At 42.5% G+C, this 15,478-nt stretch overlaps 2 protein-coding genes across 4 annotated transcripts in view; one reads left to right on the top strand and one right to left on the bottom strand.

Moving 5' to 3' along the window:
* The window catches only part of LOC120813792 (metal transporter CNNM3-like), a 36,686-nt gene extending 34,677 nt beyond the window's left edge, over window positions 1-2,009 (top strand). Inside the window, exon 11 of the mRNA XM_078088679.1 lies at window positions 649-2,009. Coding sequence (XP_077944805.1) covers window positions 649-698 — 50 coding nt within the window. The 3' untranslated portion in view covers window positions 699-2,009. The remainder of the gene's footprint in view (window positions 1-648) is intronic.
* Window positions 1-15,478, bottom strand: part of LOC120815181 (NACHT, LRR and PYD domains-containing protein 3-like) — a 124,668-nt gene that overhangs the window by 24,339 nt on the left and 84,851 nt on the right. Inside the window, exons 8-11 of one of the 3 annotated variants that reach the window (XM_078088640.1) lie at window positions 11,317-11,352; window positions 9,922-9,954; window positions 7,885-9,673; window positions 7,616-7,789 (exon numbers count right to left, since the gene is read on the bottom strand). In XM_078088640.1, coding sequence (XP_077944766.1) covers window positions 7,616-7,789; window positions 7,885-9,673; window positions 9,922-9,954; window positions 11,317-11,352 — 2,032 coding nt within the window. Of the gene's footprint in view, window positions 1-7,615; window positions 7,790-7,884; window positions 9,674-9,921; window positions 9,955-11,316; window positions 11,353-12,058; window positions 12,147-13,958; window positions 14,194-15,478 lie in introns of those variants that run through there. The other 2 variants (XM_078088643.1, XM_078088644.1) reach the window with 2 other exon arrangements.

Here is a 15,478-nt window from a genome sequence, read left to right as displayed (position 1 = left end):
ACGTCCAGTAAAGTGTAGTTCCAAAGCGTAAAGCACCAGACCTCCAAATGAAGTCATAATAGTTGGTTTGAGCTTCTTTTCATGTATCACCAAATATATTTGCAGAAAGTCATACAGAAAAAACCTATTTTCATTCAAACATTAACCTAAAATATATTTCTGAATTAGCACCTCTTTATGTTGTAAAAGCTTGAAGTCTTTGCTTTAATTTAGTGGTCCGATGTTTCGCTGAGTGCAACTCAATGAAAATTAGAGAATTTCTGAAATCTTTATTTAATATAAAAACAGGTTTACGTTTCAGTCTTTATCAAATAAAGCGATCCTACAGAAAGTAGCCTGGAAGTCATTTTACCTTAAGTGGTCAATTCCTTTGTACGGTGTAATATGACATGTTTCTTCCGTTTAATTTCTCATTAAATGTGTAAATATCCCATTAAAGCAGCGTAGTATATAATTAATAATGAGCCCTTTGTTGTAGCTTCAGTTATTAGAACTTTGAGGTTTTCTTCCTCTCGGCTTCTTCTTCGTCTCTCTGGCGCCGCCCTGTTGCCCCCCCCCCCCCTCGTGTGCGTGGTGGTGCTCGCCCCGTGATGCCCCCCTCCCCCCTCACTCACCCCCCCTCTCCCTCTGGTTGGTCGGGTTCCACAGGTGGCAGCAGCGCCCAGGTGAGCTCCACAGAAGAGGAGGCTCATGGGTAATGCGGCGCTCACCTGCTGCAGGAGATTCTTTAACCAATGAATCATTGTGGCTGAAACGTCGTTATTGGACCAAACTGGAGCCAGAGATTTTATTTCTGCTTTAAATTCCTTTTATTTGATTTTAATCACAAGTATTTTATGCTGTTTTATACACTTTATGTGTAGATGAATAAATATAAATGTATTTTGTTTTAATTCAACATGTTTCTCCAGGTTTTATACTAAACTGTGTGTGTGTGTGTGTGTGTGTGTGTGTGTGTGTGTGTGTGTGTGTGTGTGTGTGTGCGTGTGTGTGAACACGCCTCTGAATGAACCCTTTTGTTTGTACATTTATTAACAATGTATAATTTATTATTTTACTGCAACAACACGGTAAAATAAGATCAACTCTAAAGTTTAAAGGAGGCTGAAAGAAGAAGCGACCAGTCGTTTTAATTTGCCGATAACCGTCAAATCGTTTACTTCAGTAAAAGTCAAATGACGGCTCACTAAACCGTACTGCTAGTATTTAAAAGTATTAATACATCAGTGACGTGTTTCATTCATATTCATCCTGCATTCATGTTGCACGTTAACTCCTTCATGTCCTTTTATTTAGCTTCATCTTCATCATTCTATTTGTGATAAACTGAAGGATGAAGTGATGTTTTTTCTGGGCAGGAAGATGAAAAACTAATCTGAGAAGAAACTAAAGCGTCACACGAATATAATAAAAGTCAAATATTTACCTCTGAGAGGTTCATTTGTAAATTAACGTCAAATATAAAGTGCTGCAGTGAAGTACCTTGACTTTCCACTGGAGTGCAGTACTTGTACTTGTACACCAGATGTACTCTGTATTCTGTTTCTTTCAGCGCAGCAGGACAAGTTTTAAAATGAGCTTCAGCGCCGTCGTCATGGTTACGCTCTTTGTCCCCCAGAGACTCGTCCTGGAGTATAGAGTGGATTTTATTTTATTACCCTTTTCCTTTCTTTGTTGCAATGAGTTCATTTGGTTTCAGGAGACTGAATGTATATAATATAATAATAAAAAGATAATCCCGACTGCTGATGGAGAGAAATGTTTGTTAATATCTGACCGTTCACAGCAGAATGAGGACGTACTTTATTGGGATCATTTCTTTCAGGTACAATAACGACGTTATTAAGAGATTTAAAGTTAAAATCGTTCCTCTTTCTGTTTGATCTGATTTTTTGGGACCGTTGCTGCTGTCTGTGTTTTATTTTGGCGGTGCGTTGAGAGACTCCATCACATTTAACACTTTCAATACTCAAGTTTCTTAGTAATAAACTCCAGCCTGTTATAAAATACGTGCTTGTTGTTTGTGTGTTGTTGTTGCCACGGTGACGCGGCCCAAAACACCACAAGGCGACTTCAGTAGGATATTTACTGCAGGATGAAACCTTCAAGTTGCACCTGAAGCACCGAGCTCAGTAGTTTGTGTTGTTTGGAGACGACTCTGCGTTAACGTTCATACGGTTAATAAACCAAGTTATTTATTACTTATTTGTTTGTTTATTACAAACTTTTCACTTCCTTTGTCAACCAGCTGTAACACAGATGTTTTCTCTGCTAGTGACAAAACAAGTAAATACATATAAATAATATGTAAATAGTACAGCATGTTTAAGAAGGATCATAGTATTTCATGTCAAAATAAGCAATACAGCATGTTTATATTATGACGTGTTTAAAAATGTACAGTTGTTTCCAATAAAAGTCATTTATTAACATTAGAAACATACAATTATATTGCTGTTAAGCCAAAGTAATACGTGGACTAAATGTTGTACTATTATAGTGAATAAAAACACAAGTACTGATATTATCTGTCAGGATATTAAACATTTTCTTCAGAAGTTTGAATCATTAAAAAAAGCTTTTTGTTTAAAACAAACCTAATTATGTGAAATTATTTCTTAGTTCACTGAACAGATTCTGAAAGATTAAGTTAAAATTGTCTTAAAAAAGAATTAGACATTTAAAGTGTTTCCCCTTGTTGTTATTAGCGTGAGTGGAAATGAAACACACACATAAGGACACATTTATCTCACATGGGGGCAGACGAGCATTTTATAAAACGTCTTCTTGAAGATATAAAGATGAAGATTAAAGCCTAATTAGGAGCCGATATCTAAACGATGATCTATTGATTCAAGGAGCACAGCAGCATTAAGCTGAGCTCCTTCACACGTCCACCTGAGTCCCAGAGAGCTGTGGACCCCCCAGAGTCCAGACCAGCTCAGGTACCCCTCACCTGCTCCACCTGCATCTACACCCACATGAAACACCATCAGCTGTGTGACAGAGAGGAAGGTTCTCCACCAGGAGGAGACTCTCCCTCCTACAGAGAACACAGAGACACTGAGGAACCAGAACCGGACCGGAACAAGACTCCAAACCCAGGATAAAGAGGTTCAGTGAATGTGGTGCTGAAGGTGTGGAGGTGGATCAGTGTGTCAGAGGAGACTCTGTAGAAGGACAGAGAGCCAGCAGGACAGTCCACATACACTGCTACTCTACCAGAGGAGGAGGGGAAGCGTGTTACTGTCTTATTGTGACGGACAGAGTAACCTCTATCAGAGCAGCTCAGACTCCAGGACTGATCATTCCATCCAAACAAACAGTCTTCACTGCCTCCTTTCCTCTTGATTCCTCTGTAACTCACTGATACATAAACTCTTCCGCTCCACTCGACCTCCCAGTAACAGCGACCAGTCAGACCAGTTCTACACAGCAGCTGATGACAGATGTCAAATCTGTCTGGATGATCAGGATGTGACTGATCCTCCTTCACATGTGTCACCTTCCTGTTGTTGTCAGACAGTTTGAGGTGTTTGTATACTGTGTTTGTGTCGATTGTGAGTTCACAGGAATCTGATGAGAGAACAAGACACAAAACAGCTGCAGTTATTAATCATGTGTTCATCTACTGACACGTTGATGATGACATCACAGAGGTGAATGAGTGATGTCACAGTGTGAAGATGGTTGAATCTTCATGAATCAAAGCACACTTACACCTCCACGGACCTGGTGTCAACCATCGGACTCCATCAGGCTCCACCCTGAAAGGAGGAGGGGGGTCAGAGCAGCATGGAGACATGGACATTACATCACTCTCACACACAGCTTTGTCCTTCATGTCCACATGGAACAGCTGCTGTTCACATCCCGTCTCCTAGCAACAGTCAACACTGGTTTCCATCACCTGTAGTCTGGAGGTGAAGGTGTTACAGCTCAGGTGGGTCTGCAGCCAATGAGGACTGTGGTCCAGTCCTAAACAAACCTCTTTGGGCTCTGACACACCAGGTCCACCATCAGCTGTTGGTTCTTCACTGAGCGTCTGTGGCCGACTGTCACCTGTAGCTTCAACAAGTCCACTCTCATCATCCAGGGAACTGGCTCTCAGTGCAAAGCACCAAAAGCAGGTGAAGCTGAACTCCTTTAAAACACCAAACGTTCCTCCTGTGATGATCCATCAAGACGCTTTGAACAGATTGTTTCTGACTGTTTGTCTCTTAATGATAATGTCTGGACTAAAGGACAAACACACACTGGAGGCAGATGACCAGCATCTAAACATCCAAGTGTTGTTTGTTAAGAGCCCACAAACCTGCAGCGTGACGACGTTGACTCATATCAACCCACCATGATGCCGTCAACGTGTCAGGAGACACTGTCCTCTCTTACAACAACAAGACAAGGCTCCAGAGAAACAAGCCTTTCATCACCTTCCTCCCTGTTCAGGCTCATCCTGGCTACTGTTCCTCACTACTTCTGTCTGTGTTGATGGTCTTATGTGGGACACAAACGGTTAGTTATGGTCTGTGGCTGCAGCCTCTTCATACCTGAGAGTCTCCAGTCTCCACTGTGGATCCTCCAGTCCAGCAGACAGCAGCTTCACTCCTGAGTCTCCTGGATGATTGTAGCTCAGGTCCAGCTCTCTCAGATGGGAGGGGTTGGAGCTCAGAGCCGAGGCCAGAGAAGAACAGCCTTCTTCTGTGATCAGACAGCCTGACAGCCTGCAGACACACAAAATAACACACATATCACATGATCTGAGGGAGCTGTGAGGACTAGAAGGTCACTGCAGGACTGAGATACTATCAGGTACAGAGGGGTCACATTAACATGGTGTTATGTAACGAGAGGCTGGGTCCTGGCCTTCATAAGGGTTAGAGACACAGCCAGTGGGGTATGAGAGAGACCAGACCGCCTTAGGAGGATATTGTGGAGGAAGACTGTATATTCTTGTGAGTTGGATTTATGATTCCCCTCCGAAGACGAGACATTATTTAAGATCGACCGGAGCCTGAGTTACCCTTTTTGGACTACTGTTTTTGTTGATTCCAGAGAACATGAATAAAACCTTTTGTTTATATTTGAACCTGGTGTCCTCTCACTGCTTGAACTACCCCGGTGAGAGCGGCGGCGCCTCTCATGACATTACAATTAGGGATGGGGCCGATCCGATCCAGTATCGGTATCGGGACCCGATACCAGAGAAATTCGGGTATCGGATTTTCCGATACAACCTTTGGAGATTTCCGATATCAATGAGCCAATGTCTGCGCTTTAACGTCGTCTGCTGAAATGACTCCAAAAGTGATCCCCGCCTGCTGGTCTGCTAGTCTGCTAGCCTGTTAGCTGGCTAGTCTGCTAGCTGGCTGCAAACTGTGGAATGGATTTCCTGAGCGGGTCATAACTGTCTCATTGAGCCGCGCCTCCGTTCAGGAATCCATTCCGTAGTTTGCAGCCAGCTAGCAGACTAGCAGGCTAGCAGGATAGCAGGATAGCAGGATAGCACTGAGGCTAGACTGTTTAGCACGGCATCCAATACCGTGGATGAAAAAAGGAATCGTCAAACTGCAGAGAGCAGAAATGCTCATATTCCTCAAGAAGAACCTGCCGATGTAAGATTTGTTGAACACTACATCACTTCCTCAGAGTCAACTTTGAGACATTCAAGTTTTGTTTTCTTTTAAAGAATAGTTCGACTCTGGTGTTTAGTTTATTCCAGGTCATCTTAAGTGCTGTTCTGATGCACACTGTTTTAAAACTTATTGTGTGTGTGTGTGTGTGTGTGTGTGTGAATGAGTGAGTGAGTGAGACTGTGTCAAGTGTGTATGTGTGTAAGATGTTTACAGTTATTGCACTTTTCTTCAGATATTTGACATGTTGTTCATGATACAAGTCAGTTTACTTGATTTGTGCTGTTATTTTTGTGAACGAGTGAGTGAGACTGTGTGTCAAGTGTGTATGCGTGTGTGTGCACTTGCACTTTTCATATTTCTAAATTTTTAAGCCTTATTAAAAATAAGTCTTTGACATTTGACATTCATGAAATTAAATAAATATTGACATGACAATCAATCTGAAACCCTTAGTTTCAAATTTGTTTTCAGAATTTTTTCTGTTAACAGGATTTCCTGTTTTTCAAACACAGCTCTGGTATCGGAATATTATCTGTATCCGCCAATATCCAAATTTAGGTATCGGGATCGGATCGGAAGTGAAAAAATGTGGATCGGTGCATCCCTATTCACAATGGTTACTGACACAACTAAACACCCACTAATGTACGTCAACAATCTGAGAATATTACCAGGGCTGTAGTGGAGGGTAAACACACGTAAACGCCGTTTACGCACCTATAAGTGGCGTTTACGCACCTCAAAGTTCCCTGCGCCTTGTATTCTTCCGTTGGAATAATCCGAAATAAACTTGGTGTAATTTTAAAACAGCCAAGACTACGTTTCCTATTGTTGAACATATAAACGCCGTAGACTGAATCATGTTCATCTGCGCTGTATTACGGTCTGTGAGCATCCAATCAGTGCCTTGCGGCTGCAGCAGCGACCAATCAGGATCCAGGAGGCACATACACGCTGTGGATCAGCCCATTGGTCCCCAACCTTTTTACCTCATGGACCGGTTTTATGTCAGACAATATTTCGCGGATCGGTCGAGAAGGTCCGACTGGGGGGGGTTGTCGTTGCGGGCCGAACGACCGACGGGGGGTGTAGTCGCGTGCTCTGTGTTCGCTGGTCGTGCACGGTGAAAGAAAAACGCCTGGTGACGCGTAGATTAGAAAACAAGTCAGTTCTCAATGTGAAAAAAACATGCTGCATAGTCTATTTATGATGACATAGGTAGTACATGAGTGTTCCTTTAACTTATGTTGTCAGTGTAATTGACAGGCTGCTTAACTGGTTAACTCTTAAATTCAACATATTTGTTCAGGCAGTGAGAGGACAGGCAATGATGCAGAGAGCACAGGGAGAGGAGAAACACCAGGTCCAATGGAGAGAGGAGAAGCACAGAGGAGCCATGAACCCCAGAACACGCGTTCTGGGGTTCATGGCTCCTCTGTGCAGGCAGGACCTGACGTGGAGGACAAGGAGGCCCTCTGGGCACTACTGTAAAAAGGAGACTCCGTATGTAGATAGTTCTTAATCTGCAATTGTGTTGTTGTGTTGTGTTGACATACTTTTATTTACTGTTTTGTTAAATTTAATAAACTACAAACTACTAACAATGTATTCATTGTCATTGATTGTATATGACTTTTACTGATAACATAATGCAATAAGCCAGGACAGCCTTACAGAGTCGCAACGCTTTGTGTTGCGTTGCTTCGCATCGCGTCGAGGTCTGTATGATCACAAAATTCAGAGTTTACCCACCTCTAATTTTACCACTACAGCACTGAATATTACTGATAACTATGATTCATCTCAGATATTTCAATTTGTAACATTATATTGGAAATCAACACCATCACATGTTTATGAAAATGTTTGGAAATAACATTTTTTATTTGAATCATTCAAGCAGAAAGTATCTTAAGAAGGTCAGAAATGTAGCATGGATGTAAATAAAGACACCAGGTGAACATTGATTGAATCCTGACCTGAGAGTCTCCAGGTCACAGCGTGGATTCTCTAGTCCAGCACACAGCAGCTTCACTCCTGAATCCTGCAGGTTGTTGTTACTCAGGTCCAGCTCTCTCAGACTAGAGGACTGTGAGCTGAGAACTGAGGACAGAGCTTCACAGCTTCTCTTTGAGAGGTTACAGTCCCCCAGTCTGAAGAAACAACAATGAATAAAATATAAACAATAAGTAGAAAAGATGGCAGCATGTTTAAGTCATGATGTATGAATGTAACTCTCTGTACTTACAGAGCTTTGTTGGAGGCTTTGACCACTGGCAGCAGCCTCAGAAGAGCCTCCTCTGAAGCAGAGTATTTCTTCAGGTCAAACACCTCCAGATCTTCTTGTGATGACAGTAAGATGAAAACCAGAGCTGACCACTGAGCAGGAGACAGTTTCTCTGAGGAGAGACGTCCTGATCTAAGGGAACGTTGGATCTCCTCCACTAGAGAACCATCATTCAGTTCATTCAGACAGTGGAACAGATTGATGCTTTTCTCTGGAGACACATTCTTACTGATCTTCTCCTTAATGTACTGGACTGTCTCCTGATTGGTCTTTGAGCTACTTCCTGTCTTTGTCATCAGACCTCGTAGGAGAGTCTGATTGGGCTCCAGTGAAAGACCCAGGAGGAAGCGGAGGAACAAGTCCAGGTGTCCATTAGGACTCTGTAAGGCCTCGTCCACAGCACTCTGGTAGAGACGCTTTGGTTTAGTTTGGACTCCAAAAAACCTCCCTGTTTTATAAAGTCTTTGATCTTTTAACAGCAGATTGTCACCAGAGTTGATGAAGGTCAAATGGACATGAAGAGCAGCCAGAAACTCCTGAACACTCAGATGGACGAAGCAGAACACCTTGTCCTGGTACAGTCCGCTCTCCTCTCTGAAGATCTGAGTGAACACTCCTGAGTACACTGAGGCTTCTGTGATATCGATGCCACACTCTGTCAGGTCGGATTTATAGAAGATCAGGTTGCCTTTCTGCAGCTGATCAAAGGCCAGTTTTCCCAGAGACTCGATCATCTTCCTGCTCTCTGGACTCCATTCTGGATCCGTCTTAGCTTCTCCATCGTACTTGACCTTCTTCACTCTGGACTGAACCACCAGGAAGTAGATGTACATCTCAGTCAGGGTCTTGGGAAGCTCTCCTCCCTCTCTGGTCTTCAACACCTTCACCAGAACTCCAGCAGTGATCCAGCAGAAGACTGGGATGTGGCACATGATGTGGAGGCTTTGTGAGGTCTTGATGTGAGAGATGATCCTGCTGGCCTGCTCCTCATCTCTGAACCTCTTCCTGAAGTACTCCTCCTTCTGGGGTTCATTGAACCCTCTGACCTCTGTCACCATGCCGACACACTCAGGAGGGATCTGATTGGCTGCTGCAGGTCGTGTGGTGATCCAGAGGCGAGCAGAGGGAAGCAGCTTCCCCCTGATGAGGTTTGTGAGGAGCACATCCAATGAGGCCGACTCTGTGACATCAGTCAGGTCCTTATTGTTGGGGAAGTCCAGAGGAAGTCGACACTCATCCAGACCGTCAAAGATAAACATTACCTGGAACTCTTCAAACCTGCAGATTTCTTTGGTTTCACTGAAGAAGTGATGAACAAGTCCCTCCAAGCTGAACTTCTTCTCTCTCTGCACATTCAGCTCTCTGAAGGTGAATGGAAATGTGAACTGTATGTCCTGGTGGTCTTTGTCTTCAGCCCAGTCCAGAGTGAACTTCTGTGTTAAGACTGTTTTCCCAATGCCAGCCACTCCCTTAGTCATCACTGTTCTGATTGGTTCCTCTCCTCCAGCTGAGGGTTTGAGGAGGTCTTCTAGTCTGATGGTTGTTTCTGGTCTGTCTGGTTTCCAGGATGCTGTTTCAATCTGTCTGACCTCATGTTCTTCATTGGCCTCTGCAGTCCCTCCCTCTGTGATGTAGAGCTCTGTGTAGATCTCATTCAGAAGGTTTGTCTTTTCAGCGATCCCCTCAGACACACGCTGGAACTTCTTCTTCAGGTTGGATTTGAGTTCACGTTGACAGTTGGTGATATTCTCTGAATGAACAGAAAAAGACACAAACCAGATAGTGCTTTACTTTAATGGTGTAATATTTCCATTGGATTAAGTTATTAATTGTATTTTTCTGCATTCCTATCTGAAGCTACACGAATATTGACTGTGAGAACTTGACAATCGAGAACTATGACTGAAATATTTGAAATCTGATATCTGAAATATGCTGGTCAAAGTATCTCAGTTTTACTTGCTTTGTGCTTTTCTGAGTTGATTAAACATGGCATACTTCCTGGGTCCATGTTGTCTGTTTTGCTGGTGCCTGTAGTTAAAAATAGGACTGGTAAATTAACTAGTATAGATAACTATAGACCTATTGCTCCTGCTAGTATACTATCCAAGGTACTAGAAGGGATTCGTATGGATAGGATTGCAGAATACATAGCATCAACAGATAATCAGTTTGGTTTTAAGAGCAAGCATGGAACTGATCTGTGTATTTATGCACTTAAATAAATTGTCCATAGGTACAGATGACGCAATAGCACAGTATTTATGTGTTTCCTGGATGCATCAAAGGCTTTTGATCGTATCAATCATGGGAAACTGTTTGGTAAACTACATGAGGTGGGGTTCCCTTTTACCTAATTAGGATACTGCAGTTCTGGTGCTCTCACCAAACTATGCAAGTCAGGTGGGGGGCGAGTTTGTCAACCCCGTTCTATGTGTCCAATGGTGTGCGGCAGGGCGGGATTCTGTCTCCGCTCCTATTCAATCTGTACATGGATGATTTATCTAGAGAGCTACAGGGCTGTAGAACTGGCTGCTTGGTGGGGGATAGTCTACTTAATCATATGCCTTATGCTGATGATTTGGTGGTACTGTCTCCCTCCAGTGCTGGCCTACAGCAACTTCTTAGAATATGTTCTCAATATGGACTGATGTTTGATATAAAATGTAACTCTATGAAGGGTGTGGTTGTGATTGCCAGAACCAAGGAGGAAATGAAGTGTGTCTATCCTTCTTTCTCATTGGCAGGTGAACCTCTAGGTGAACCACTAGAAGAAAGTCAAATATCTAGGACATGTGATCAGAGATGACCTGTGTGATGATGATGATGATGATAATGTGTAGTGTCAGTGTGTAAAATTGTATGGGCAGGCGAACATGCTGGCACGCACATTTCACATGTGCACTTCTGATGTTAAAATCGCACTTTTCAGAACCTATTGCGCCCCACTGTATACTGCCCACCTGTGGTGTCATTTTAGTAAGTCGAAGCACTGAGAATTGTGCTTAATGTCCCTCGGTGGAATAGTGCCAGTGAAATGTTTGTGTCCAATAAAGTGCCCACTTTAAAGCTGTTTTAATCAATTGTATGTATAGATTCATGTGCAGATTGACAGGGTCTAAGAATATGATTGTTGTGTCCTTAGTGGATGTCTCCAAGAGTGACACAAGGTATACATCGTGCGTCTGGAGACTTTGGACCCGAAGCCTGTATAAGTTTTTATAAATGATGCCTCGTCAGCATCATTCTTAAATGTTGTTTGTATTGTTGTTTTTTATGTGTATGTATTCTCTATGGACCTCTGTGTCTGGAATAAAGTGGATTGATTGAATAAGACCACGGAAATAATTGAAGCGTGCAATAATTAGATGGTGGTACAAAAAGTCTCTTCACCTTGACCTCCATCTCCTCCCACAGGATTCGGTTTGCCTGAAACAAGATGTTTTCTGTGTTTACTTTGTGCATTTGTAGAGTGATAATAGCTGGTATATTTAGCCTGTGCTGAAATTACACTTAATAGTGGAAACACCCATTATGAGACTTTATAGTTTACAGCTATACTATAGTTATAGTTTTTAATCCCTAATCCAAGGGTGGTGCCCCGCTATTATTAACATTTGTTAAGGATGGTATTAACATGAATAATCTGTTATATCTTTATTGTACACATCTGATGTGTTCAATAAAGACCACTTTTTAACAACTTACCCGTAGGGTTAATGTTCATTTTGGATAATTTTTCGGCCAGATTATTCTCTTTCATCCCTTTCAAAACCTCCACGGCCACCTGAACAGAGTCTTTGCCGTAGTACTGCTCCATCAGGTCCACCGTGTCCATCCTGTCTTTGTTCTGCAGGTCACTGCGTGGGATTGATCGGTGGTCTTCTGGGCTTCGGTGGATCAGGTACCACTTGAACTCTTTGAAGTCCTCGTCCATGAGCTCCTTTAAAATGATGAGGATGTCCTTCTTGACTTTCTCCATCTGGCCATTTTAAAGACACCCAAATAAACATCATTCACACAGAACAATTACTGCTCTGCATTTAAAAAGAAGCGTGTTTTAAAGATGGAGTTTTATCGGTTCATTGGTTTGGATTCACAATCAAATAGAATTCTTCTCCCTCTTTCTAAGCACCTCTGATGAAGTCAGCGTCCTCTTTGTGGACACAAGTTGGATGAATCTGTGAATATTGGGGAAGTGTGAAGGTGGTTCACAGCTTCACCTGCAACAACAGAAATGCCGTGTCATTTGTATTCATCAAACAAACTCAATTCATAGTCAAACTAATCATGAAGCAGGAAGTATATGGAGCCAAATCCAGGACAAAGCTTTTGATCTTTTGAAAAAGAGAATTGAAAAAAAACGTATTCAAAATAAAATTAAGATGATTTAGTTCTTACAAAATATTTATTTTCATTATTTTCTAGATAAATAATCATATTATTTTCTATATATATAGAGAGATATATAGGTTCTTTTCATTATTCAGTTGTAGATTTCATATTTTCCGATTCAACTGTTCAATCTTTTTTTCACTGTCAGACTTTTGGCCCTGATAAGGGGGCGTGGCATCAACCGAGAGGGGCGTGTCATCATGAGTGACAGCTTAACAAAGAAGGCTGAAAAGGTTCCTCAACCGTGTTGCCTTCAGGAAGCGTAGGCACTGTGGTAATTATGAATCCACACTTTCTATACACCACATTCACGTGATTGGCAGTAAGACAATTTACACCAGTGACAAAGTTCTACTTAGCGAGCTGTTTTAACACGAATCACAGAATAAGAGCAATAAACTCAGATAGTAGCGTTCAACAACCACGTTTGAATCTCTGAACCACTGTGAACGCAGCGTAGCATCCATGTGATGGAGTCTGCTCCACCCGATCACGTGAACATGGTGTATAGCGATATAAACACAATCAAACAGGAACAGCTAAACACACACAGTGATGAACCATAAGCATGTGACAGCAGATACGTGTGAGCTTGCTTTCTGAATGTGGACACACGTGAAGGACGTCCAGTCATCCGACAGCTTGTCGCAGAGAGCAGGACGTCTTTGACTGAAGGAACCCACATTGGATATTTGGAACGGCTAAAACAACTTGAACCCTCTGACTTGAGGTATTTTCCAACATGAGGCAAACCAGTCGTACCAGATGGGTGTGTGTTTGTGTGTTAGTACACGTGTAGATGTGTGTGTGAACGGGTTTTTCTCCATTGTTGGTGTGGTTACGATCAGGAGTCCTGATGTCTGATCTATGAACGGCTTATCTGCACTTCCTCTCCAACAAGTAAAGATAATATGTATATATTTACGTATAGTAAGTATGTGCATTAGGTGCTATAATGTCTTTGGGGGCACGACTCTGTTTGAAAGGTCGTGTTTCATCAAGATTAGAAACATGAAGCAGTTTGAGGTTGATAGAACTAAATAAGTGAATATATTGACTAAAAGTGTTGATTCATAATTCCAGATTTCCTGAAGGCAACGCATTGAGGAAGGTTTTCAGCCTTCTTTGTTAAGCTGTCAATCATGATGACACGCCCCTTTCAGCTGATGCCACGCCCCCTGAGCCATATCAGGGCCAAAAGTCAAAAACATTTGTATCCAAAAATATCTGAAAAATATAAGACCTCAAAAATAAATAAATAAATATATAGTGCCCCTCCGTCTGCTACCTTCCCCTCTTCATCGGTGACAGTCAAACACTCTAAAAAGTGACTAGATGTGTTCTGTGGAGCAAACAGAGCGTCTGTCAGGTGTGTTTCAAGAACAAAGGCCCAGGTGAGCTCTGTGGTCCCTGCTGGGTCCTAGTGCCCCCCGACTGCTACCTTCCCCTCATCATCAGTAACAGTCCTCACAGACCCCAGATCAGACTGAGCTCCTCGTCTTCATCACAGCGTCATCATTCAGACTAACAGCAGCTCCTCTCTGCCTGCTCACACAGGCGCCATCTTGTTTCCCAGCTTTAAACAATCACACGTTCACAAGCATCAATGATGTCATTCAACCAATCACAGCTGCACTTACTGAGCTTGTAGACATGAACTTCCTCAGTGAGCAGCTCTCTTCTGTCCTCAGCAGGTCCGTGTAGAAAAGCAGCTCCGTGCTTCACTTCAGCTTCCATCAGACGGAGTGAAGTGATGCAGCTTGTTGGAGCTTGTTGTCCTTCATCAGAGAGGGTGCGTCCTCACGTCACCATCAAAGTATGCAGTCTGACTGGTGCACGTCCCTCTTTGTCTCCTGGTCTTCTTCTACATGTAGACTAGTAGGGAACACGTGATGAAGCAGAAACCTTTGTAACAAATGTTGTGAAGAGTTCATATTGAATAAAAACATCCACTAAGACAACAGAGTCTGAGCTCAGAGTGTTTTTATTTGCAACCAGTCTCACAGCAAAACGTGTAGCTGTGGAACGTGGTATTGTCACGCTTTCTCTCCAAAATCGTGACATACTACGTTTTATTTGGCCCATTCATTTACATCGCCTTGCAACTACGTCACTAGAAACTAATTACCGGAAGGTCGTCTACGTTCTCTGATAGAAGATTATGAAAATATAACGCAGACTTCTCGCTAGAAATGCCATCGAAATGCACACAAATGCTGATGCTTTCATAAAATATTGCGTTTTTCACAGATAACAGACAGACAGTCGGCCATTTTCTTTTTTTTGAGCAGTTATTCTTCTCTCCACTTCATGTTGAACCTGTCGGGGCGGAACAACTCGCCCACGTATCAGTGTGAATCATTTACTGCAGCTTCCTCACAAAGTACATGTTGTTACATGAAGGATTCTACTTCCTCATCACATGGCCCCTTGAACCCTCTGGCTCCTACATCTGCTGTGCAAAGGATTGTGGGTAAGAAAAGCCAGTAAAGAAGCCTGCTTGTATGATGTACAATGTGACTGAATGTAGTACACACACACTGCAGCGTCTCTGAGTATGTGTGTGTGTGTGTATGTGTGTGTGTGTGTGTGTATGTGTGTGTGTGTGTGTGTGTGTGTGTGTGTGTGTGTGTGTGCGTGTGTGTATATGTGGACTTTTAAATACTTCTTAATAACTCTGTTTCACTTGGGTGGAGCTGGTGGAGTTGTTCAGGTAACAGGTGAAGTTGACCTCCACCCACTGAGGTGCTGATGTCATCACCTGATACACTGATGGTTCCTCAGTGATCACCTGACCTTTTTATCCACATGTGGACCAACAAATGTCCCTCTTACCTTGTTTCCTAAATGAACATGTCTTAGAGTCTAAGAGCCTTTTGATGAGTCGGGTATTTTTCTGTCAAAGTTTGACCCCCAAATGTCTCTCTGAAAAAGACAAGAAAGGACACAGAGAAAGGTGACTTGTGGAATTGAATGTTGTGAATTATTTGTTAGTTTTTTTAATTGTTGTGTACACTAGTACACATGTACATAAGTCTACGTATAAGTACTTCTTATATTTCCAAGAAAAGATCAAACTTCATCAAGAAAGACTTTGTTTTCCAGCAAATGAGTCCAAACGTATCGAGTGCAAATAAAACCAATATAAACCACCAAGACG

Source organism: Gasterosteus aculeatus, chromosome 14, assembly GCF_964276395.1.
Source record: "Gasterosteus aculeatus chromosome 14, fGasAcu3.hap1.1, whole genome shotgun sequence".
Taxonomy (NCBI): Eukaryota; Metazoa; Chordata; class Actinopteri; order Perciformes; family Gasterosteidae; genus Gasterosteus; species Gasterosteus aculeatus.
This window is presented reverse-complemented; position numbering and strand designations above follow the sequence as displayed.